This window comes from Mytilus californianus, unplaced genomic scaffold (assembly GCF_021869535.1).
Source record: "Mytilus californianus isolate M0D057914Y unplaced genomic scaffold, xbMytCali1.0.p SCAF_5, whole genome shotgun sequence".
Classification (NCBI taxonomy): Eukaryota; Metazoa; Mollusca; class Bivalvia; order Mytilida; family Mytilidae; genus Mytilus; species Mytilus californianus.
Window position 1 is genome coordinate 34911923 of NW_026262701.1, and position 24121 is coordinate 34936043.

The 24121-nt window shown below is 32.8% G+C and overlaps 1 protein-coding gene across 1 annotated transcript; it reads right to left on the minus strand.

The window, feature by feature from the left end:
• Positions 1-12691: 12691 nt before the first annotated feature.
• LOC127701449 (uncharacterized) lies at positions 12692-23653 on the minus strand. The gene is made up of 12 exons (XM_052205312.1): positions 23485-23653; positions 22791-22817; positions 21765-22121; positions 20740-20951; positions 19962-20126; positions 19589-19739; positions 17216-17373; positions 15630-15781; positions 15213-15337; positions 14631-14855; positions 13202-13273; positions 12692-13020 (listed from the first exon to the last, which is right to left on the minus strand). The coding sequence occupies exons 1-12, from the start codon at positions 23504-23506 to the stop codon at positions 12830-12832; spliced, it is 1857 nt and encodes a 618-aa protein (XP_052061272.1). The 5' UTR covers positions 23507-23653; the 3' UTR covers positions 12692-12829.
• Between the last annotated feature and the right edge of the window lie 468 nt (positions 23654-24121).

The following is a 24121-nucleotide window of genomic DNA, read 5'->3' on the forward strand; positions in this document are numbered from 1 at the left end:
TCTTAATTAACTGCATGGTTTTAAGTATTGAAAATGATCCACCCGTTTTCTTAAATTCAATATGTGATAACTGTCGGCCTAAACTATTAAGATCGAAAAAGACATAAATAGGAAAAATAGACTAAAATCAACATTGAATGACTGACTCTATTCGGTAGCGTACAGCAGCGGAATGTAACGAGTGAACTATTCGGGTTACTTCGTACGTACATACGACAACAACTGGTCTATTCGTAAATTTCCGGGAACACGAAAATGACCGAAAAGTGTCAGTGATTTGATCTATCACATGCCGAGAGTCAATTACCATGCCATATATTAAACCAATTAACGAGTTATCGAAAGATGGGCGGTAACGCAGATGAAACCTTTGAAGTGACGACGTTGTTATTCCTTTCAATATTACTTCCATGGTTGGAGTTTCTTATTGACAACTTATTTGTTGAATTTGGAGGTAGACTTTTTCAAAAAAAAATTCGGCATTCCTATGGGAACGAACTGTGCACCTCTCCTTGCCGACCTCTTCTTATTTTCATATGAGTCGGAGTTCCTTCAGACGCCTGTCAAAACAAGAAGATCAAAGAAGCAAGATCATTTAATTTCACATTCAGATATATTGATGATGTTCTTTCCATTAACAATCCACACTTTTCTGATTGGGATCCATTAATAGATCCTCCAGATTTCGAAATTAAAGAAACAAGTCTCATTTTTAGACTTATACCTCGAATTTGACATAAGCGGTCATCTCAGTACCAGACTCTATGACTAACGAGACGATTTTAATTTTGAAATTATACATTTCCCCCACCTTAGCAGCAATATACCAACTTCACCTGCATATGGGCTATACATTTCCTAAATCATTCGGCATCCAAGAGCTTGCAGCTGTCACTCAAACTTTATAAAACGTAACCAGTATCTGAGCAGATAGTCGATGAGCCAAAGTTATGTCAAAGAACGTCTGGTCCTTTTTCTAAAAAAGTTTATTGGAAGATACCAAGACCTTGTTGATAAATATTCCGTATCAACTTCACAAATGATACATGACGGTCTTGAAGTATAGATTCTAGGTACATAAGTCAGAAGAGCATTAGTTAAAGAACAAAATAAGCTAAAAATATTGATAGAATATAGAACTCCTGTTTGAGATATTTGATTTTTTTTCAAACGGCGGGAAAAGGCTGACTCGGACTTTTACCTTATATTTAGCATTTGCATTATTTGGGTCTCAAATCGTAAGAAAAAAAATCTAGAATCTGCTTAAATTTTGGTAATGACCTTTTTATGAGCTATTATAATCTTCTATGAAAAGAAAATTGGGTGATATTGGGCAAAATATTTAACCCTGTAACGTAGGAAAAAACCTAAGGAGTCCGAACATTTGACAAAATTTCATAAACAAGACCTGAGTACATCCAACACTTGGATTTTTTTCTTGGTTTCCCATTTAGATAATCATGCCCCTTGTGAGTAGATTATCAATTTGAAAACAGACTAAGATGATAACACAAACGGATTTATATAATTATCAGGTTATATCGTATATCGATTTCCTCTTTCAATATTTCGTTATTTTACCTAAATATGCAAAGAGACTATGCAACGCCATTAGTCAATGACGTCAAAAAATTTGCATGAAAGGTCCAGGAAGATATCCAAACAAAAATTATAAGTCCAATAACTGACAATAACACAAAAAAAATGAAATAAACAATAAGACAAACAACAACTACAGAGCACAACGCAGAAAGCTAAAGATTGAGTGACACGAACCCTACACAAAAACCTTTTTTTGTGGGACCGCAGGTGCTCCGGAAGGGTTATATGCATCAGTTGCTGCTGAACTAGTGACATCTGGTGTGACGTGATTGTTATTCAGGTGGAGCATATCCGCGATCATGTGTGACAAAAGATAACAATCGGTCTAGATCTTTAATGAAATGTGCAAATTTCGAGAGTAGTATGTAATTCATGTGTAAGACTTTTCGTGTTAATATAGAAAATTATGTGTTTTTTTATCATATTTACGGCTGTATTTTACAAAAATACAGAATTTTATTGTTTGATTAACTTTTTTTCAACTATGCCACATAAGGGAAGGTAACTCAGATATAAAGGGAGAAAACTCAGATAAAGTAATTTTTATTTTTATAATAGAATGTGTTGTGAATTTACCTATTTTATTGTGTAGCAAGAAAACGAGTCCGGTGACCCCATTTTTTTTTTTTTTTTTTATCTGAAAGCATATTATTAGTGCTATCTTCTCATAATTTATCTTTAAATTCTATGGTGAAGTTTTCTTTTTATCACACAAAATTGGGTTTTCTATGCATAATCTATACAAAATCTGACAATTTTGCACAAGCCGTAGCATGAAAAAAAGCCTGGTGACCAGTTCTTTTTATTATATTTTTGAAAAAGCATGATATAAACTACATTTTGACAAATTATTAAAAAATTCTATGGATTTCAATTTAGACACACCATCTACCTTAAGATAGAAAAAACATATTGCCATTATTTGTTGATTTAAAATAGATTGTATCATTGTGTAGAATATAGATTTTATTCGTTGTTTGATTTTGAACCGTAAATGACCAATATGTAATTCATATTAAGGACGATACCATTAACAAATTAAAGTTCAAGTTGACGGAGAGGGTTTGATCATTTTAAATGTTATGTTTAATAGTCGTTTTTGTCTAGTTGCATACATTTTTTTATTAAAGTTTTTGTCTTGCATTGTTATGTTGAGATATTTTGGAACATGTGTTATCTACTGTGTATTTTCATTTTTGCATGTTTACGTTGCAGTACATAAACCTTCTTAAGTATAGTTTGGCCTATTTTTTGAAAAAGGTTTTCAATTCATATTTGGTAAGCAGAAAATGCAAAAATTGTCAGTCTGGTTTCAATTCTTTGTGGTTGGATGCATGTATGTTTAACATCCAGCAAGCAATATTTTAATCGTATTCATGTTAATAAAATGTTAGAATCATATGAAAATACACTTCTTTGGACTGGCCTGAAATGATGACGGATATTAAGGTGTGATCTCACCAGGGTACATTTCGTAGGACGACATGTCACATGGCCGTATTAGACTTTCCTTCTCTCCGTAATTTTTTTTATCTTATTTCTAAATTCAGAAGACAATCATCAAATTCCATTTCCTTTTTTTTTTTCTTTGACCCGACAAAACTTAATAAACACCCTCCCCGGATATATGCGAAAACCATTCCACAAAACTTAATTTCCAGGTGATCTTTTAATTGGCAGGTAATTTGTATTTCTATCATTGTGTAACTTTATACCATTTGCCGATTTATTTTATAAGATCAAGAACATAAATTGTTACAAATAATGGTATGGGTGAAAAAGGATGTTACAAAAGTAACTACAATACGACAATCTAAGTCAAATCTGAAAACCTTCCTCCCTTCCGAAAAAGGAAAATGACTCTAACAAATTGAATTCTTTCGAAAAATGTTGCTGAGCAAATATAATAACTCTTTTAGTTCTGTAATGAAATCATGGTAAATAAAGCAAATAAAAAATCTAAACAGAACAATGGCAATAAATTAATATTCAATAAGTATAAAGTAAATCATACGGATAAACATCGAATATGCTCAAGGTCCTTTACACGTTGACGAAATACCAACATATGCCTTTAAATTATCGTAAAATTTTATTTGTACTGGACATGGTCTGGTATACACACCACTTGGGGCACAAGTAAATGGCAGGAAAAGGCTGACTCGGACTTTTACCTTATATTTAGCATTTGCATTTTTTGGGTCTCGGATCGTAAGAAAAAAAATCTAGAATCTGCTTTAATTTTGGTAATAACCTATTTATGAACTGTTAAAATCTTCTATGAAAAGAAAATTTGGTGATATTGGGCAAAATATTTAACCCTGTAACGTAGGAAAAAACCTAAGGAGTCCGAACATTTGACAAAATTTCATAAACAAGACCTGAGTACATCCAACACTTGGATTTTTTTCTTGGTTTCCCATTTAGATAATCATGCCCCTTGTGAGTAAATTATCAATTTGAAAACAGACTAAGATGATAACACAAACGGATTTATATAATTATCAGGTTATATCGTATATCGATTTCCTCTTTCAATATTTCATTATTTTACCTAAATATGCGAAAAAGACTATGCAACGCCATTAGTCAATGACGTCAAAACATTTGCATGAAAGTTCCAGGAAGATAACTAAACAAAAATTATAAGTCCAATAACTGACAATAACACAAAAAAATGAAATAAACAATAAGACAAACAACAACTACAGAGCACAACGCAGAAAGCTAAAGATTGAGTGACACGAACCCTACACAAAAACCTTTTTTTGTGGGACCGCAGGTGCTCCGGAAGGTATACACACCACTTGGGGCACAAGTAACGTAATAATTGCACCCCTTGTAAGACTGGTGTTAGTAATCCTTTTTTCATGCAAATGTCCGTTCCATTTCCACATCCGTCTGGAAAAAACATAAGAGTATTAAAATGTGGCCATCATAAATAACATAGAAATAGTTTCAAAATGTAATCAATTAAAACTGCTTTTCAATTAATAATAAATTACAGATACAACACCATATAAAGAGTATGAAAACCCAAACATCTGTAAAAAGTCAAAATCGCTGAAATGTAAAGAAGTTATTTCCTATTGTTAAACATTGACCACCAATTGGACACGGCAAATTCATACCACCTGGTTCTGAAAGAAAACAATTAAGTGTTGCTAAATCTATGACAACCAAGTTGTGATCATATAAACCATATATAAATTGTGATATACTTGTAGTGATGTACGTCCATTTTCTGCGTGTTTGCATGTACACCTGAAAAATTAAACGAACGCGTGTTATATCAGCAATATGGGTCATGACTGATCCTTGTCTGATTGATCAATGCCCTATATTCAAAGATCTGCGAGCGGCAAATCAAACAAATTGATAAAAAGAGTGGTACATTTGTCTCCTATTAGAATGCAAATGAAATATGTTCGCCCAAATGAAATGAATATGTTTGAGATAAGAAAAAATAATCAACAACATTTTTTTTGTGGGATCTTTCGTCATAAAATAACGATGTTATAGCATGTTTTGTCATTATTTGTTCCGAACAACCCTGTAAATTTAACATTTTCTGACAAACGACGTTTAAACCAATCACTTAGTTGCTTAATAGGTTGCACTTGCCTAAATTGTGAAGTCCGCCAGTAACATCAAATAATAATGCATTGGTACTAGCAATCAAAATACAAATATTTGAAATTACATCAAATATAATTCATGATTCTATACATTGAAATGTATACCATAAATGAGTTGCACATATCTTAGGGTTATGAAATAATCTTGTTCTTTGTTACACTCATCATAGTAACACATTAAAACACTCATAAACTTGTTATGGAACATATACAAAATTGTAGTTTCATGTATTGATGCCATTGTCTTCAAGGCAGACCCGACCGATAGATTCAAACGAAAAAACTTATAAATGGATACTTGATGTTCTCCCGCTAAGGACGGTACATTTTGGACTAAGAGAATAAGAACTAGTCAGCTCCGATTACGAATAATGTGTCCGGATGGGGTAACATGTCTTCTTGTAGAGTGTTGTTCCACGAACTAACGCGTAAAAAAATCCGACATACATGTAATATTTGCTGCTGAACGTTTACAAACATTTATTAATCTGTCCTTATTTGTTTTGTCTTTTTTTTCATACATTTTGTCTTAGGTAAGCACAAAAGAGGCAGTAGTTATGCAAATTTGCTGCATCAAAATAGAAACCGTACAAAATTATTCATAATCGCAAAAAACTCAAATCGGTATCCGTTCTTTTTTTCTGAACATAGTCATAATAACTGACATAAAATGTTGATAGCTTTCTTATATGTACAATTCCTGAAATGACATAATTCAGAAAAGTTTGCAATCAATTAAAGTTTCAAAAGAGCAAACGAGGCCAAACTCAATGGTTTATTTTATCACAACTATGCTAGTATATTCATGTTACTGGATGTTTTGAAAACATGAACATTATTGCTCAACTTGAATAGAAAGGGACAATTCAATATCAATTAATATAAAAAAAGGAGATGAGACATGATTGCCAATGAGACTTTCCACCAGAGACCAAAGGACGAAGATATAAACAACTGTAGATGACCGTTAAAAACTTACAGGTCAAACAATCAGACAACTTTCTGTCCTTATCTTTATCAGAGACCATGCATCATGACCTGTCCGTTTTAACTTGTATATGGGTCAATCTCACGGTAAGGAATACCTAAGCATGATAAGGATTCGTTATTGCTATTGAAAATTATCATAGAAAACAGGTGGAAGATGGGCCTTAACTCATTTACTGACACAATGCACAGACATATATATATATTATTGTTTTCTGTTTGGTATTAAATTTATAGTTAAGATTAATTTATTAAACCTTGTGATCCGTTTATTAGGCAATCGCCAATGGCAGTCAGCAGGATTTAAGAACATTTGTTGTTCGACCTGTTAGTCAAATGCGTTTTGTTAAAATATACTTTTTCACTTTTTTGGTCTTTTGGAAAATGTTGTTTGTGCTGTATTTAGACCCCTCTAACAAGAAATTTGTTTTGCATGCACACGTATAAAAATTGCGGTTTTTATCCCACGCAATCATAGGTTTAATCGTTGTTTTTGATTTAGACTTGTTTATATTTTTTCGTTTTGGGCTTGTATTATATTTGCCTTCGGGTATATATGATCCGTTCATCTTATTTTGACTCCTCAAAATTCAAGAGTCTATCCTAAATTGAGGTAAATTTTGTGGCCTTCCAATAACCGTTTCGATACCTAACATCACTGAAGAGACATTCATTGTCGAAATCCGGATATGGTGTACAAAAAATCTTTGCACCTTTGTTTGCGGTATACCATCTTTGCCGCAAGTTTATTGTTTTCTGTTTGGTATTAAATTTATGGTTAAGATTAATTTATTACACCTTGTGATCCGTTTATTAGGCAATCGCCAATGGCAGTCAGCAGGATTTAAGAACATTTGTTGTTCGACCTGTTAGTCAAATGCGTTTTGTTAAAATATACTTTTTCACTTTTTTTGTCTTTTGGAAAATGTTGTTTGTGCTGTATTTAGACCCCTCTAACAAGAAATTTGTTTTGCATGCACACGTATAAAAATTGCGGTTTTTATCCAACGCAGTCATAGGTTTGAACGTTGTTTTCAATTTAGACTTGTATAAATATATATAAAGGAAATTTGGTATGATTGCCAAAAGACAACTATCCACCAAAGTTCAAATGAAGTTGATGTAAGCAATATAGTCAACCGTATGGCCTTCAACAATGAGAAAACCCAATACCGTATAGTCGGCTATATAAAGCCCCGACATGGAAAATATGAAACAATTCAGTTGAAAAACTTATGGCCTAATTTATCACAAAACAATTTACGAAAAACAAATATGACAGACATGAACCAACGACAACGACTGAATTACAGGCTCCTGACTTGGGATAAGCACATAAAGAATGATTTACAATTAATTTAAGAATTATATATATGAAAATACTTATTATTGAGGTAGCAATTGAATGTCGTTTTCTTCTTTCATCTTACAGTGTATGTAATCGTATAGTGTGTTAGAAAAGGCAACAATGGGACATAAGAAACGTCACACTATCATGAGAGAATTCTTGTTTAGACGTTTTATATACAATTCAGAACTTCAAATTATTTACAAAAAGGATTCCCTTCGCCAATAGCTTCTGTTGCTACATAATAATAACAATAAAATATCACTTGGTGAATATGTTTTTTTATGGTATTATGAACATAATAAGATGATAAGTAAAAAATCGCGAATTTTCTCTTTAATACACTTAATTCATATGACAGGCTTTTTAATTGAATATCGTTTGTTTGTTTTTTTTTGTCTATACTACCGCGGATAAGTTTACACCTAGAGTTCACTATTTTAAATCAAATACACGAATGTCTTTCGATATAAGTCATCTATACATATTTGTTTTTCGTTATTGAGATACAGTTAGTTTCAAGTTTCATGCAAATTTTGTTTTTAAATCTTTGGATCACCCATTTACCCAGGCCTTAGCTAAAGAGCGTTGGGTTTTAGTTTAGCATAAGCATAATCATACACTATGCAAAGTTGGATATGTATATAACAATACAACATAAGCTCTGTAGAGCTTTTAGTCGTCACTTTGATAAAAAAAAGTGCTTCAAACCACCGTGTGCGTAGACCATATAAAAGAAAGCAACGTAGAAATGAATTATTCAGCCAGAAAATGAACGGTACTAGAATCAGTGAAAAAATACTAACACAATTTTTCTCAAATATCTAATATATGTTTTGTAGCATACCTTCTTGAAACTAGAAGAACATTCATGGTGTCGCTGTCGTCAGGATACAGTCGTCTGGTGACACTTGTCTTATCAATTTTTTTCTTTTCTGTTCACATCAACTCTCTAGTGCCATGAGTATAAACCTAAATATTTATAATTTGGTTTCCAGGTTTCGAAAGGGACTAGAGTATAACAGTTTCATTGTGATCATTATGATCGAATTTATAACGGCATTGGTCAATATGTGATTCAGAGAGCCTCGGAAGGAATTAACAAAAGTAAAATGTAATTGAAAATAAGTATCATATTTTGGAATCATAAGAAGTCTAAAAAAGTATATTCTTGGGGTTCTTAACTTCTGTCAGAAATGTCGGCCGTTCGACTGTGTCAACGTGATAGACTGAGAAAGTAGCATTTAGTTTTTGTCACTGTAATAAATAGACAAATGGAGGCGAAAGATACCAAAGGGACATTCAAACTCATAAGTCGAAAATAAACTGACAACGCCATGGCTAAAAAAGAAAAGGACCAACAGGCAAACAATAGTACACAAAACACAACATAGAAAACTAAAGACTGAGCAACACGAACCCCACCAAAAACTAGGGTGATCTCAGGTGCTCCGGAAGGGTAAACAGATTTGTGGCACCCGTCGTGTTGCTCATGTTAGTTCAAACCCGGAATATGTATAATTCGGAAGGTCACATTCTGGGAAAAGGGGACGGGATTGTAGTTAAGATATTTGGAACATATCTGCTACAAAAAAAACGTCATGCTTGGTTTAAATGATTTGAGGTCAGTTTATGAAAGTAAAAGTTATAATAAGGCCTCCGTTTTAGATTTTCTAAATATTCTTAAATATCAAATAAATATTCAATAAAGTTTGTGTGATATTGATATAGTTTTGTTTTCGTTTGCTTTAGGATTTGAAAAGCTTCATATTTACAATGCTGAAGAGTAAAACAGTCTACTTTTGGAATTTCTTTTCATCAGAACACATCTACAGATAAAGGTAAAAGTCTGACCAAAGATATAATTTGAAACCATTTAGATATCTCATGAAAGATGTTGACGTGAGCACCAATATACTTTGATATGAAATGTGTCTTCAAATATGTATACAAAAATAATTGCTTAATAACGCATTTGATAATAAACGAGATGTATATCAAATTATGAACACAATGCTCAATGCATACACTCCTTTGACATTAAGACAAGTGATTGTTTTTTTCTATATTTTTTTTTTTTATTTTTCATTGTTGGTCAAGGTATTAAATTTTCAAATACCAACTTAATCATTCAATCAATTTTTTAAAGTTTTAATTTTTATACGTAACATGGACCTTTCACTTGCATGAGAATAATTTTTTGGATCGGTGATTATAACTTATTTATTATAATTGCGTAGAATTACTTGGTGGCGATATTTCTTCTATTGCATTTCGATTCAATGAACTAATCAATATTTTCGTTGATGTGTCCCGATTTCAAATGAATATTCACCTACCACAATAGAATTGCAACTTTGTTGCAGTTTTTCCTCTGTCATCAAGTTGGTATACAAGTTCCGTAATATGTCATATATTAACTTATTAGGTCTCTCCAACTTTCAGTGGAAAACCTTTTTTATTTTATTCTGACTTTTTAAAACCGTAAGTAGCAAATGAGCCCCCTTATTTCGAACCTTAATCCATAGAAACCATATATTTTAGGAATCAGTGTAAAATAAGCTATCATACGACACCGAAAGAAAGTTTGAAACCAGAAATCACAAATAAGTACAAAAAGATGGTGTCGTATCATTATTTATTGAAGACAAGTTTTCAGTTATTACCTACTTATTGTCCATCATTAACAGAATAAAAATGTAAGTGATTAGAATATTTTTGATTACGAGCTATAATCCCAGAGTGTTAACAATTTGTCAGTGATCTATTTGAGGTTTAAAAAATAAAAAAAAAATTGTATAAAACTACTAATTATAGGATAAAGATCAAGTCAGAGTATTTTTGTTTCGGTCTAGTGGTTACGAAACCTAACACCTACTATATATCATACACTAATTGACTGAGGTATTGGCAAAGCTGTCGTCCCTCAGACGAGGACAGCTGTTGACATCGGAGTACAATACATTTGATATTACCAACATAAGCTGTTGTTAAGTATTTTACTTTCGATGAAACCTACATACATCACCTATAAAAAAATAGCCACTTAAACATGTACATGAAGTAGAAGCAGGCTTTTTCGGTGTTGTTCTTGTGTTATTATAAATATTTCAGTTAATATACTCAAAACCAGAGATGGAAAACTATCATGCAAATGACGACAAACCAAGAAACATTTGTTATGTTGTAGCTTTTTAAAATGTCTTTTTATTTGGATTTTTCTCTGGTTTCCTTTTTAAACATTACTCCTGGTGAGTAAGTTATCAATTTGAAAACAGATAAGTTGCTAACATCTACGTCAGTTGCTTACATCTACCTTCATTTGGTCTCTGGTTGATTGTTGTCTCATTGGCAAACATTCAACATCTCCTTATTTTATATCATAAGATGACGACATAGACGGGCTCATAAAGTTATCAGTTTAAACTGTATATTTATTTCCTGTTTTCCATATTTTATCAAGCGAAAAAGTTCATGCAACGGAATAGTCAATGACGTCAAGAAAAATATGTATTACAGGTCCAAGAAGATATCCAGGGGTCAATCAAAAATCATAAGTCCAATAAAAACAGACAACACCACGGAAAAAAGGAAAGAAACGAAGAAAAGACAAACAACAATAACAGAACATTACACAGAAAACTACACAGAACACTACACAGAAAACTAAAGATTGAGTTACACGAACCTATTTTAAATCTTGTGTGTACTTTGGTGCTCCGGAACGGTAAGCAGTTCCTTCTCAACCAGTGGCACTTTACGTATTACTCATTGCAAGTAAAAATACGGCGATAAGTCGGTTATGCGACAATCGAGGACAAAAGGACGTGATTGCTGTTACAAGTGAACATATCCATGGTCATCAGTGACACATATATTTCGTAAGACAACAAAATCATGATGACGTCCGTAAAATATTCAAAAGGATGTTTTCAACTTTACAATGTGTATCCCTTGATGCAATAGCTTCTTTCTAAGTAGTAACACTTGATCAAGAAAATCTCCATGGGAAATACAAGCACATATAATATTTTATTTTTTCAAGTTAGAAAAACATACTGCTGTTTTATGATAAATTGTATAACTGTGTAGTATTTTAGATTTGGTTCGTCGTTTGTTTTTGAACAGTAAATGATAAATATTAGGGACGAGATCGTTAACAATAAAACATTTAAGAAATGCAGTTGTCAGAGTGAAGGGATTGGTAATTTCAAATGTTATGTTTAATAGTGCGGGTTTTGTCTGGTTGTTCATTTTTTTTTATTGGAGTTTTTGTCTTGCATTATTATGTTGAAATACTTAGGAACACGTGTAATCTATTGTGTATTTCCATTTTTTATGTTCCATCTTAAAAGAAACCTTGACCAGAGTCGCTTACGTTATTTATGAGATAACTCGTATCATAGACAGCCTCCCATGGTATAGTTTTTGCATTTCAGTATATAAACTGTCTGAAATATAGTTTTGCTTCATTTGTTTTACATATTCGTTAAGTAAAAAAATGCAAAACTAAAATAGTAAGATCTGGTTTCGTCTCTTTTTGGTTGGGTGGATGTATTTTTAACATCCAGCAAGTAGTATTTCAATTGTATTCATGTTTATAAAATGTTAGAATTATATCAAAATGAACTATTTTTTGCACTGGACTCACATAATGACGGATGTTAACGTGCTATCTCACAATGTAACATTTCGTGGGACGACATGTCACATGACTGTATTAGACTTTCCTGCTCTCGGTAATTCGCTCTCATTTCTAAATGCTGGATGAAAGCATCAAATTCTATTTTCATTTTTTTCTTTGATCCAACATGACTTTTTAACGTCCTTCCGGAAGATAAGAGAGAATCATGCCACACAATATTCCAGTTGGTTTTTTTAATTGGAAGGTGATTTGTATTTTTCTCACTGTGTAACTTTATACCAATTACCGATTTATTTTTTGAGATCAAGAACAATTGTTACAAAAAAATGGTATGATTGAAAAAGGATGTTACAAAAGTAAGTGCAATACGCCTATCCATGTCAAAAACTAAAACAGACCTTCTTCCCTTCCGGAAAAGGGAAATTACTCACGAATTGAATTCCTTTGAAAAATATTGCTGAAGACATCTAATAACTCTTTTAGTTTTTTAATGAAATCTTCGTAAATAAAGAAAATCAAAAATCGGAACAAAACAATGGTAATAAATTAATATTCAATGAGTACATATAATATATGAAATAAAGTCAAACGGATAAACATCGAATATGCTCAAGGTCCTTTACAAGTTGACGAAATACCAACACATGCCTTTAAATTATCGTCAAATTTCAGTTGTACTGGACATGGTCTGGTAAACACACCACTTGGAGCACACGTAAGGTAGTAATGGCACCCTTTGCAAGACTGGTGGTCTCCTAATCCTTTGTTCATGCAAGTATCCGTTCCATTTCCACATCCGTCTGGAAAAAAAACGAGTATGAATATGTGGCAAACATAAATACAGTAAAAACTATTTGAAAATCAATCGATAAAAACTGTTTTCAAATGAATCGAAAATTACAGATTAACATTTTTCACCACACCATACCAATGTTTTTGAAAAACCAAAACAACTTTGAAATGGTTGGAATCTCTACTTACTTGTAAAAAAGTTATTTCCTATTGTTAAACATTGACCACCAATTGGACACGGCAAATTCATACCTCCTGGTTCTGAAATAAAAAAACCAGTTAAGTGTTGCAAAATATATGACCATCATGTTGTAATTATAAACTAGTTATCCATACATAAACTGGATATACTTGTAGTGATCGATGTACATCTGTTTCTCTCTGTGTGTGTGTGTAAAAATTAAACGTGTTATGTCGCTGTTATATACGCGAAGTCACTTATCTATTTTTTAGTTTTAGAAGAAATCTTGTATTTCTACTGCAAATCGACAATCGTCCAGAATATGCCTGAAATATTTGCCATTGGATGTTATGCAACCAACAATCATTCAACAAATATTACTACAGCGCTTATGTTTAAATTTTTATTTTCCCATAATTTTACAAATTCTTACACAAAAAAAGAATTATCAGTCATATTAAATGAATTATACGTTTGACAGATACACAAGTAAAGTTATGTCGCTTTTTTCAATACTTCCCATTCAATATGGGTCATGATAAATCCTTGTCTGACTGACCAAAGCCTTGTATTTAAAACATAAAATTAAACAATTTAACTTTTGGAAATCGGTCATTTCTTAAGACTTAACATAAAAATAAGAAGATGTGGTATGATTGCAAATGATTGATTGATTGATTATTTGGTGTTTAATGCCACTTTCAACACTATTGTGCTATATCGTGGCGGTCAGTTTTTATTGGTGGAGGAAGCCGGAGCGCCCGGAGAGAACCACCGAACTTCGGTAGGAAAACTGACAATCCTAGTCAATTAAGATTTGAGTCGAGCGCACCTGTCACTTGCCGAAGATTGCCAATGAGACAACTCTCCATCAGAAACCAAATAATACAGAAGTTATCATCTATAGGCCTGATTTATGTACAAAACAATAACGAAAACAAATATGCTAAACAGCAACAAACGACAGCCACTGAATTACAGTCTCCTGACTTGAGACAGGCACATACCTTATTTAATCATCAAACTTGTTTAATGTTTATTATTGACAAAAACGTATACTGTACAGCCTTCATCAAAATCGTCTATTAAAACTTAAAATTAAACAATTAACTTTTGAAAATCGGTAAATTCTTGATAGTTAATACCAACAAAAAGATTATTTACAATTCAATTGCTTGGTGAAATCAAAAATCAAAAATTAAATATATTATAGTAAAATATGTTTCCCTTTTCAAGAAGTTATGGTTTCTTTCTTTTTTTTCTTTCTTTCTGATCCATAGTATATTTTTGTCACGTTAGTAAAGTTCACTTGCTTCAATTTTTAAACTAAAATATATATTCAGATTCAATTATAGAATTATAAGCACACTTAACCAAAAGTAACATTACTGGTTTTTTTCAAACTGTTTTCTTTTTTTAGAAAATGTGCCAACTTACTCTTAGTTGGGACAATTTGTTTCAATGTAGCTGGAATGAGATTTGATGGAGGTGTAATGAGACCACCATTTCCGCTACCAGTTCCGGTTCCGGGTCCGCCAGGTCCTGTCCCTCCAGGGGTAGGACAGCCAGCTCCAACAAGTCCATGACCAGAACCATTTATATTGTTATTGTTGTTGTTATTATTGTTGTTGCTGTATATTGCGTTCGCAGGTGGTGTCCAGTCTACATATAAAAACATTGAAGGATATATGTCCTTATTACCAAATTCTTTTTTCATGAATGCCTTATCTTTTTTTTTACTCAGTTATTTTACATGTCAACGAGTTTTTCGTAGAAAATTAAAAAAAAACAATACTTCAGAGTCAAATTAGTTTTATCGAAGCAATGCACGTATATCTTACTTTTTGCCATTAAAAGTAGACATATTAACTTGTCCTTTTATGTACAAATTTGATTTGTAAAAAGTATTGAAAGTCAGATTTTATCTGCACTATATCTATAGAAATGTCAATTAAAAGGAATTACTTTTGTAAAATTATCTGGATTGTTGCTAATTATTATTATCTCTTTGAAACTTACATTTCTTTTTCTCACATACATATGGTAAAGGGGCAAAACAATTGACATCATTCAGTTCGGAGTTGACAAATTCACCGCAGTGTTCACTACCAGCATAATTGTCTGGATTTCCCTTCTTCCATGGTCTAAAAAACAAATTCTGGTTTGGTTACATTCCAATAATCGCATAGTATTTTCTTATTATTGTAATAAAATAAATCTGGCAGATTTATTATTACATTTCGAAAAACGGGAAAACATACAGGTCAATTTTTTCAAGTTGGAGATCATGAACTATTTTTATTTTTTTTATTTAAATACTTTTGTCACAATTTTCAACGCGGTATGTAGCTAACATTAAAAAAATGAAACATGAAATAGATGTTCGTTAACTTTTAGAAAAGTTGTCTTAGGGAAATCTATGAACGTAACACTTACAACAAAGAAAGATCATGTGGTGTTCCATCTGTCCATACATATTTACTGGAGTCTTTTCTTGGTCGATTGTTCAAACCGATCCATACCTGATATAGTTGGTTGCTTGCAAATTTAGAATGTTGTATTTGTGATAATCGCGTCGTCAGCCAACTCTACAAAATGGTAATATGTTTTGAAATTATGATTTACATATCAATTTTTTGTACAGTGTAGTACTATGAAATAAAATATAGTTAGCAGAAAATCTAAATTTCTTCGCCTCTCAACGTCTGGCAGAAGTTTTTATTTAGATTTCTCAGTGTCCAAAATCGCTGAATCCATCTTACATCTATGTTTATGACTAACCGCGCGTGATGATTGTCAAGCATACATGAGGGACTGAATGGGGGTCCTTCATTTCTGTATTCTTTATTTTTTTAGGTCATTTTTCTCTATTCTTTATATTTTAGCACCTCATTCTTCTCTTTTCATTATTTTCTGGTCCATTTTTCTCTATTCTTTATAATTTTTGCCCATTATTCTCTATTCTGTAAACCCCCATCCACACCATCATCCATGTAAAACGTTATTCAGTCTCTGATAGCTCATATTCCTTAAAGACTTACATATAATCATATCCAGATTGAAGATATGTATACCCCAAATATCTAATATTTTTATCTTTTATACAATTCATATGTACTAGAGCACATTGGTAAAATAAAAGAAATATTACTGTATTGTTCGAAAATGGTTGACGAACAGGGTCTTTCAAATGATTTGAATCCGTTTGCTTTTGTCATCAAATTATTTGTTATGTCACCTATAACCATATCATTAGAGAGCAGACAACCCTTAATTCCATGGGGGGGGGGGGGGATTTTATTCTTATCCATTCAAAATCAACACGATCTACATACAATCTTCAACAAGTTCAAGAACAGGCCGTGATCAGGGGTATTTCCCGTAGTGATAAATTCTAGTTGCTTGAGTTTTTGATCGTCCATAAACCTGTATTTTTACCTCACATGAACTACTCCGAAAATAATAAATTAAATTCTAATCTTTTTTCAGAAGGAAATCATCATTAGATTTCTTTCATTTGGTCGCTGTTATTCCTACAACCAAACAAGGGTTTAACATTTCGTCTATTCGTCACTATGGTTTACTAGTTACATATCTAACCATTTGCCATGAACGGATGCGACATAATTTTTCTACAACAAACTTGAGTCGAACTTTTGATTAATCCTTAGAACTTTTTTCATATACAGTGTATGGTTGCAAAATACTTGATGCATTTAGTTAAGAATTTGTTTGTCAATGGTAGAAACTTATGTATCTTTCGCCTCTCTTTTAGCTGTATGTGGCTAAACTTTTAAGAATTTTGAGACTTCAATGCTCTTCAACTTCGAACTATATTTGGCCTTTTTAACTTTTTATGTGAGTGTCACCAATGAGTCATTTGTAGACGAAACATGCGTCTGGCGTCTGGCGTAGAAAATTTTAATCCTGGTATCTATGATGAGTTTATTTACCGGTGTTATCTACGTGCAATATATTACTGCAATACGTCTGAATAAATATTATTTAAACAATTTTATTACCTTTTCGGCTTGACTGTCTATTTTAAGCAAGTCTCCTTGATTGTTTAGACAGTCTTGCCTTGCTTCCATCCAAGATTTTGTCTTTTTAGATGTGATTATGTAGCAATCATCTGTACCAGGTCTTCCCTCCCAACCCGTGGGACATTTCCCTAGTGGATCTGTAAGAAAAATGAATACATCTTATTCTTTTATTCTTTTTTTTTAATTTTAAAGACATTGCAGAAAGAACTATTATAAAAATCCCAAGCGAAAACTCTTTGTGTTATTTTGAGAGAAAAAAAAATGATTTTTAATATCACTTTACCAAATTATGCACTGAATATCTAGGAACAACATAACAATCTTCAAATATATATATATATATAAACGAACTCGTCTTAACATCAACCCAACAATGTTAGATCTGTTTTGTTCTTCCCTCGCCGGGATTCGAACTCATGCTACTGAGATATCGTGACACCAAATCGCCTGCACTGTATCCGACGCGCTAGACCACTCGACCACCTAGGCTTCAAAAATAAAGCTTTCGGTGGCCGGGTGTTACCTTTCATCGTCAGTTTTAGTCTAGCGTCGTAATACAGTACATGATATATAAGGCATGAAGATGGGATTGTTACAGATCAGCTGAAATATATATTGTGAAGGATCTTACAAATTAATGCAAGATACAGTCACAGAAATAATTATATTTATAAGGACGTCTGAACCAGTGACAACTCTACAACAAATTTATCCATCGGATCACAGCAGTATATATATATATACAAGTCTAAATTGAAAACAACGTTCTAACCTATGATTGCGTTGGATAAAAACCGCAATTTTCATACGTGTGCATGCAAAACAAATTTCTTGGAAGAGGGGTACAGCACAAACAAAATTTTCCAAAAGACCAAAAAGTGAAAAAGTATATTTTAACAAAACGCATTTGACTAACAGGTCGAACAACTGATGTTCTTAAACCCTGCTGACTGTCATTGGCGATTGCCAAATAAACGTATTACCAGATGTAAAAAATGGATCTTAATTATACCCCACGCAAATGTTTTGCGAAGGGTATAATGTTTTTGACCCGTCCGTCCGTCTGTCTTTCCGTCCGTGCGTCCGTCTGTCCGTCAGTCCGTCATTCCTGTTTCTTGTCATTGCAACTCCTCTCAAACCACACAACAGAATTTCATGAAACCTTTTTAGATAATAAGGACATACTATGTAAATCTGCATATCGACAGCAATTTACGAATCAAGTTTTTTCCCAGGAGTTACGCCCCTTTGAACTTATTTGCCCAATATACTACTGCAACCTTTTGTCATCGCAACTCCTCTGAAACCACACCACAGAATTTCATGAAACTTTGTAGATATTAAGGACATACTATGTAGATGTGCATATCGACAGGAAATTACGATTCATTTTTTTTTTCTAGGAGTTACGCCCCTTTGAACTTATTTGCTTCAATGTACTTCTGCAACAGTTTGTCATCGCATCTCCTCTGAAACCACACAGCAGAATTTCATGAAACTTTGTAGATAATAAGGATATGCTATGTAGATGTGCATATTGACAGGAAATTATGATTCAATTTTTTTTTCTTACACTTATTTTATTTCTCCAATGACAATGTGGGGACGTGGGGTATGTGAGCGCGCTCACTATGGTTCTTTAATTATTAATTTGATACCAAACAGAAAACAATAAACTTGCGGAAAAGATGGTATACCGCAAACATGAGGTGCAAAAATTTGTACACCATATCCGGATTTCGACAATGAATGTCTCTTCAGTGATGTTAGGAATCGAAACGGCCATATAATTTACCTCAATTTAGGATAAACTCTTGAATTTTGAAGAGTCGTAATAGGATGAACGGATCATATAAGCCCGAAGGAAAATATAATATAAGCCCAAATGAAAAAAATATAAACAAGTCTAAATTGAAAACAACGTTCAAACCTATGATTGCGTTGGATAAAAACCGCAATTTTTATACGTGTGCATGCAAAACAAATTTCTTGGTAGAGGGGTCTAAATACAGCAGAAACAACATTTTCCAAAAGACCAAAAAAAGTATATTTTAACAAAAAGTATTTGACTTACAGGTCGTACAACTGATGTTCTTAAACCCTGCCGACTGCCATTGGCGATTGCCAAATAAACGTATCACCAGATGTAAAAAATGGATCTTAATTATTAATTCAATACCAAACATATATGTATATATATATATATATATATATATATATACAAGTCAAGCACAAGTCAAGTATATATATATATACCAAGAAATTTGTTTTGCATAAAAATTGCGGTTTTTATCCAACGCAATCATAGGTTTGAACGTTGTTTTCAATTTATATATATATTGCATACAATACCTGAATCAGTTGGACAGCCAATTAGGTCAAAACGCATGGAGATATGTGATAGCCAGTTGATTGGATGGATTCTGACGTACTGAGCAATGATTGGACATCCTAACATGTTTGTAACTACTGATTCCTCATCTTTTAAGTTTCCCGTAAACTCCTACAAAGTGGAGTATAAATGCATGTGTTATGAAATTCTCTTCATATTTAATATGAATGAATTTGACAATATTGTGATCAATGTTTAGTTTTCTAAGTTTGATTATATTTTTCGTATAAGTTCTTTTTTTATTGCTATGTATTTTACAGTGTTATTGTCTATTGCAGTCAATTTTCACAAACAAAAATGTGTGTTATTCTCCTAATAAATGTGTTTACATACCTGCTTATTCCCTTGTGGGTCTTTAATGAATTCATATTTTGCACCATCAATACTGTATGAAACAGCAAATTTCGTCACTCTCTCATGACAACACTTGGTGACTATATCTACATTTCGTCCTTGTGTCACTACGCCTCGAATAGTACTCACTTTGTTTAGTTCTACCTACATGCAAAATCATGAAACTTAATACTCCCGTATCAGTTTTGGGGCATATTAAGCAATAAAAACATAAATAAAGGAACATAGGTCCTTATGAAATAAAAAATACATATCTAGTGTTCACCTTATGTCCATCAACAATGATAAAGCAACTTCACTATATGACAAGATTTTTGGTACAACAATATAACGCAAATGCATTCAATTTATCATTCTGTCTGTGACTGTCCAAAGTCAGGAGCTGGTAATTCAGTGTTTGTCGTTTGTAGCTGTATATCATATTTGTTTTTCGTTCATGATTTTGTACATAAATCAGGTCGTTAATTTGATCGTTTGAATTCTTTTGCAATTATCATTTCGGGGCCTTTAATAGCTGATTATGCGGTATGGGTTTTGCTCATTTTTGAAGACCGATAGCTGTTAACTTCTTTGTCATTTGGTCTCTGGTGGATAGTTGTCTGATGGCAATTATACCACATCTTCTTATTTCTATATTAATTCAAAACTTTAAACCTGATACAGGACGGACGAACGGACGGATGGTCACAGATAGGAAAACAGTACGCCCCTTACTTTCGAAAGCTGGTCATGAAAAATTCAAATTTCTTAGAATTACCTGAATGAATTGATTTTTATCATTAATTGCTGCAGACCATCCACCTCCTAGTACTGTACCATTCTGAAAGTCTATTGTTGGTGTATGTAATCGTGCTCGATCAGCTCTAAAGTTGTTAGAGGATCCATTTGTAAAGAATGTGGACGCCTGGATTTGTGTGTTGGTCACTCCTTTCGGACCGGAGACAAGGTACTGGTGACACACTTGATGACCTGTTAATTACTCCAAATTGTTAAGTTTTTTCATAATGAGGCTGTTAAAAGTTAAATAAGCAAACTATGCGTCTTTAGTTCGTCATTTCAGGAACTACGTGTGTTAAAAACTTGATGGAGAACATTAAATTGGGATATTCCTTTCATATATTGTTATTTCTTTATAGTTTATTCATGACAATTTTATCTTGTGTAGATACATTTCCACATCATGTGTTCATCTACCCCGTATCCTTCCTTTAAAAAAAATCAAAGTTACGACGGGTGCCACATGTGGAGCAGGATATTCTTACCTTCCGGAGCACCTGAGATCACTCTCGGTTTTTGGTGGGGTTAGTGTTTGCTCAGTCTTTAGTTTTCTATGTTGTGTTTTGTGTACTATTGTTTTTCTTGTCGTCGTTTTTCCCTTAAATTATCAGTTTGTTTTTTTTCTACTTATGAGTTTGAATATCCCTAGGGTATCTTTCGCCTCTCTTTTACAATAAAGATGCATACATGTGTATGTTAAGATAAAATTGATGGTATTTTACCAATAAATGTCCAACAACGGATCTTTTGTGCCTATAAATGCCGAAACACTACTCCCATATGGTATTTCTTTCATTCATCACCTTTTTTCAAAAAACAATATTAACTTTGCTGTGTTCTTACCTGTTATTGTTTTGGCTGTAGGTATATGAGTGGTTGGTCTTACCTGTAAGTAGTTTGACTGTAGTATAGTAGGTATGCTTACCTGTAAGTGGTATTTGACTGTAGTATAGTAGGTGTGCTTACCTGTAAGTGGTTTGACTGTAGTATAGTTGGTGTGCTTACCCGTAAGTGGTTTTACTGTCGGTTTGACTGTAGTAGCAGGTGTGGTTGTAGTTGTGGTGGTGGTAGTAGTTGTTGGGACTGGATCACAATCATATATGATATCTAAATATTTGGGTACATTCTGACATGGATCTTCACCAAGAAATTGTGTGGACGCAGTGAGTTGACAGACATCCTTATTATTACACGCCTGTGCTATTTTCCCGGTTACCCTTCCGGATGAATAGCAATTTACTGATTGATGACTTCTGCACACTCTCGTTGATGTTCTTCCAAAATTAACACTTCTAATTTGTATAACTTCTCCTGACTGGCAGGAAATTGATTTTGTTTGAAAGTCACATATAATTGAGTTCACTAAAATATAGAAAATTCAGAAGTTTAAAACCAACCTTTAATGAGACGGGGCCATAAGAAAGAAAATGTGCGTTTGCCTCAGTTATGGTTTACCAAAATTAAAACAATGAATGACACTTGTAATTTTAATGATACAAAACGTGGTTCTGTCAGTAGTTCTCGTTTTTATTATTAACCATATGCTTTTCGTCTGAGTTGCATGTGCGCACAAATGATCTGGATGGTACACAGTTTCTATGTCGATATTCTTAAAGTTTGATATTTTGGCGCTTATAAGCTACTCATGTTCAATCAAATACAAATGTAAATTCCAGTCTGAGTTTGCTACATGTGCTCTCAAATAATCTTGATTCATAAACAGTTTCTGTGTCGACGTTCTCAATGTTTAATATTTGCCGCTTATGTTTAAAGTATATGACGCATTTCATTAGAAGATACAGTACATAGATATTCCTCGATATTAAGGAAAAATAAAGAATTTTAAGGTTAAGTGACCTGTCACCTTACTTTTGTCGTCTGGTCTCTTAATGCCCATTTGGACTTTCTGCACGGTTAAATGTTTCAAAGCTTTTCAAACTTTTACAAGCGTACCTGATGATGTCTGTAAACTCTAGAACTACAAATGTGATGATTGGGAAATTATGATTTTGAATTTATTTGAATACTTACATGAGTATACAAAGGTTGGAAGACAAACTGAAAAAGAATAAAGCAAGTCAATTAGAATTAATAATTTTTCAGTGGATTGATGTTACTGAAACTCTTATCTCCATTATCTTGCGTCGATTGTAATTCTTTTTTTTTAATTGCTTTTTTTGCAGAAACACATTAAATATGACATTGAATGGCTCTGATCGCGTATGATGAAGTTACTCCAAACTTCTCAGAGTGAAAAATGGTCGATATTACACTTCGGAACATGTGCTGAGGCACTGAGTTATATTCTGATGAATTTTAGTTAAGTTTTGCCATTCTTATTATATAGAAATGGTTAACACAGCCTTAAATAATTATGTCTGTTCTTTAAATTTCTTGTTTTTCTGCTATTACGTTTTTACTTCCTTTTTTGTCCCTCTCGGTGTTAATAACGAAGATAAAAATTAAAAAGCGCTTCGGGCTGTCTGGTTCTATTTACAACTGAAGCATCGTCATTCTAACAGATTTTTTTGTCTTGCCTGAATTCATATATATTATTCGAAGTAACCTCTTATTATGACAAATATATAAATTCGTTGTTTGGAATTTAAAGAAATTTGAGATATATTTGATATGATCGTTATTGAAAAAAAACACAGCATTGTGTATTTCACGATATTCTTTCTAAAACAAAATATATTTAGAATTTCATAATTGTTGTACTTACCAAAAATTAAAAAAAATTTCATGTTGATTATATAACAAGGAAACTAAGTTAAATCCACAAAGTATATTGTAAAAAGTTCGATCCTCTAAGTTGGTATTTTGTCACTTTTGTACGGTCATATCAAACCAGTGTTCACAGCCTTCTTGTCTCCGAACGTTCTAACTTAAGTTCTGATCACAGAAGAATTTATCCTCGTTTTATTTGTGACAAACCTACTTACCTTGGGCTATTTTTGTCAGGGGATGTGACTCGGGTGTTGTTTGTTTACACAACTTTAGGGGTCTATCTGGTAGGTAGTTTTATCAATCGCACTAGATTTGTAATGTGTTTAACATGAAAATCATTTGCAAAACAACACGATATTTTGTGTACTCCCCCGCACTACAGTAAATTATTGTAAATTACGCAAATATGAATTATTGTGGTACACGTGGACCATGCAAAGTAATGCGGGTGGTCATTCTTTCGTGTAAATACGTGCCTGTTTTGCCATAACTTTCATCTTTTTCAGATAACAGTTCAACTTCAATTGGTCCTCGAATGGCTTTGTTTTCGTATAAACTAATTATTTTAGTTTTAAACATCAAAACAAACGGATTACGCTTTTAACCTCAAAAGAATGTTGTCATATTTGAAA

Bases quoted from the DNA above. Each gene is read 5' to 3' on its own strand.
- LOC127701449 (XM_052205312.1), bottom strand. From the start codon at position 23,506: ATGAAATTTTTTTTAATTTTTG. The intron at 15,338-15,629 runs GTAAGTGTTACG...TTTGTTTTTTAG, and splicing joins CCACATGATCTTTCTTTGTT to ACCATGGAAGAAGGGAAATC. The intron at 13,021-13,201 runs GTAAGTAGAGAT...TTTTTTTTCCAG, and splicing joins AGGAAATAACTTTTTTACAA to ACGGATGTGGAAATGGAACG.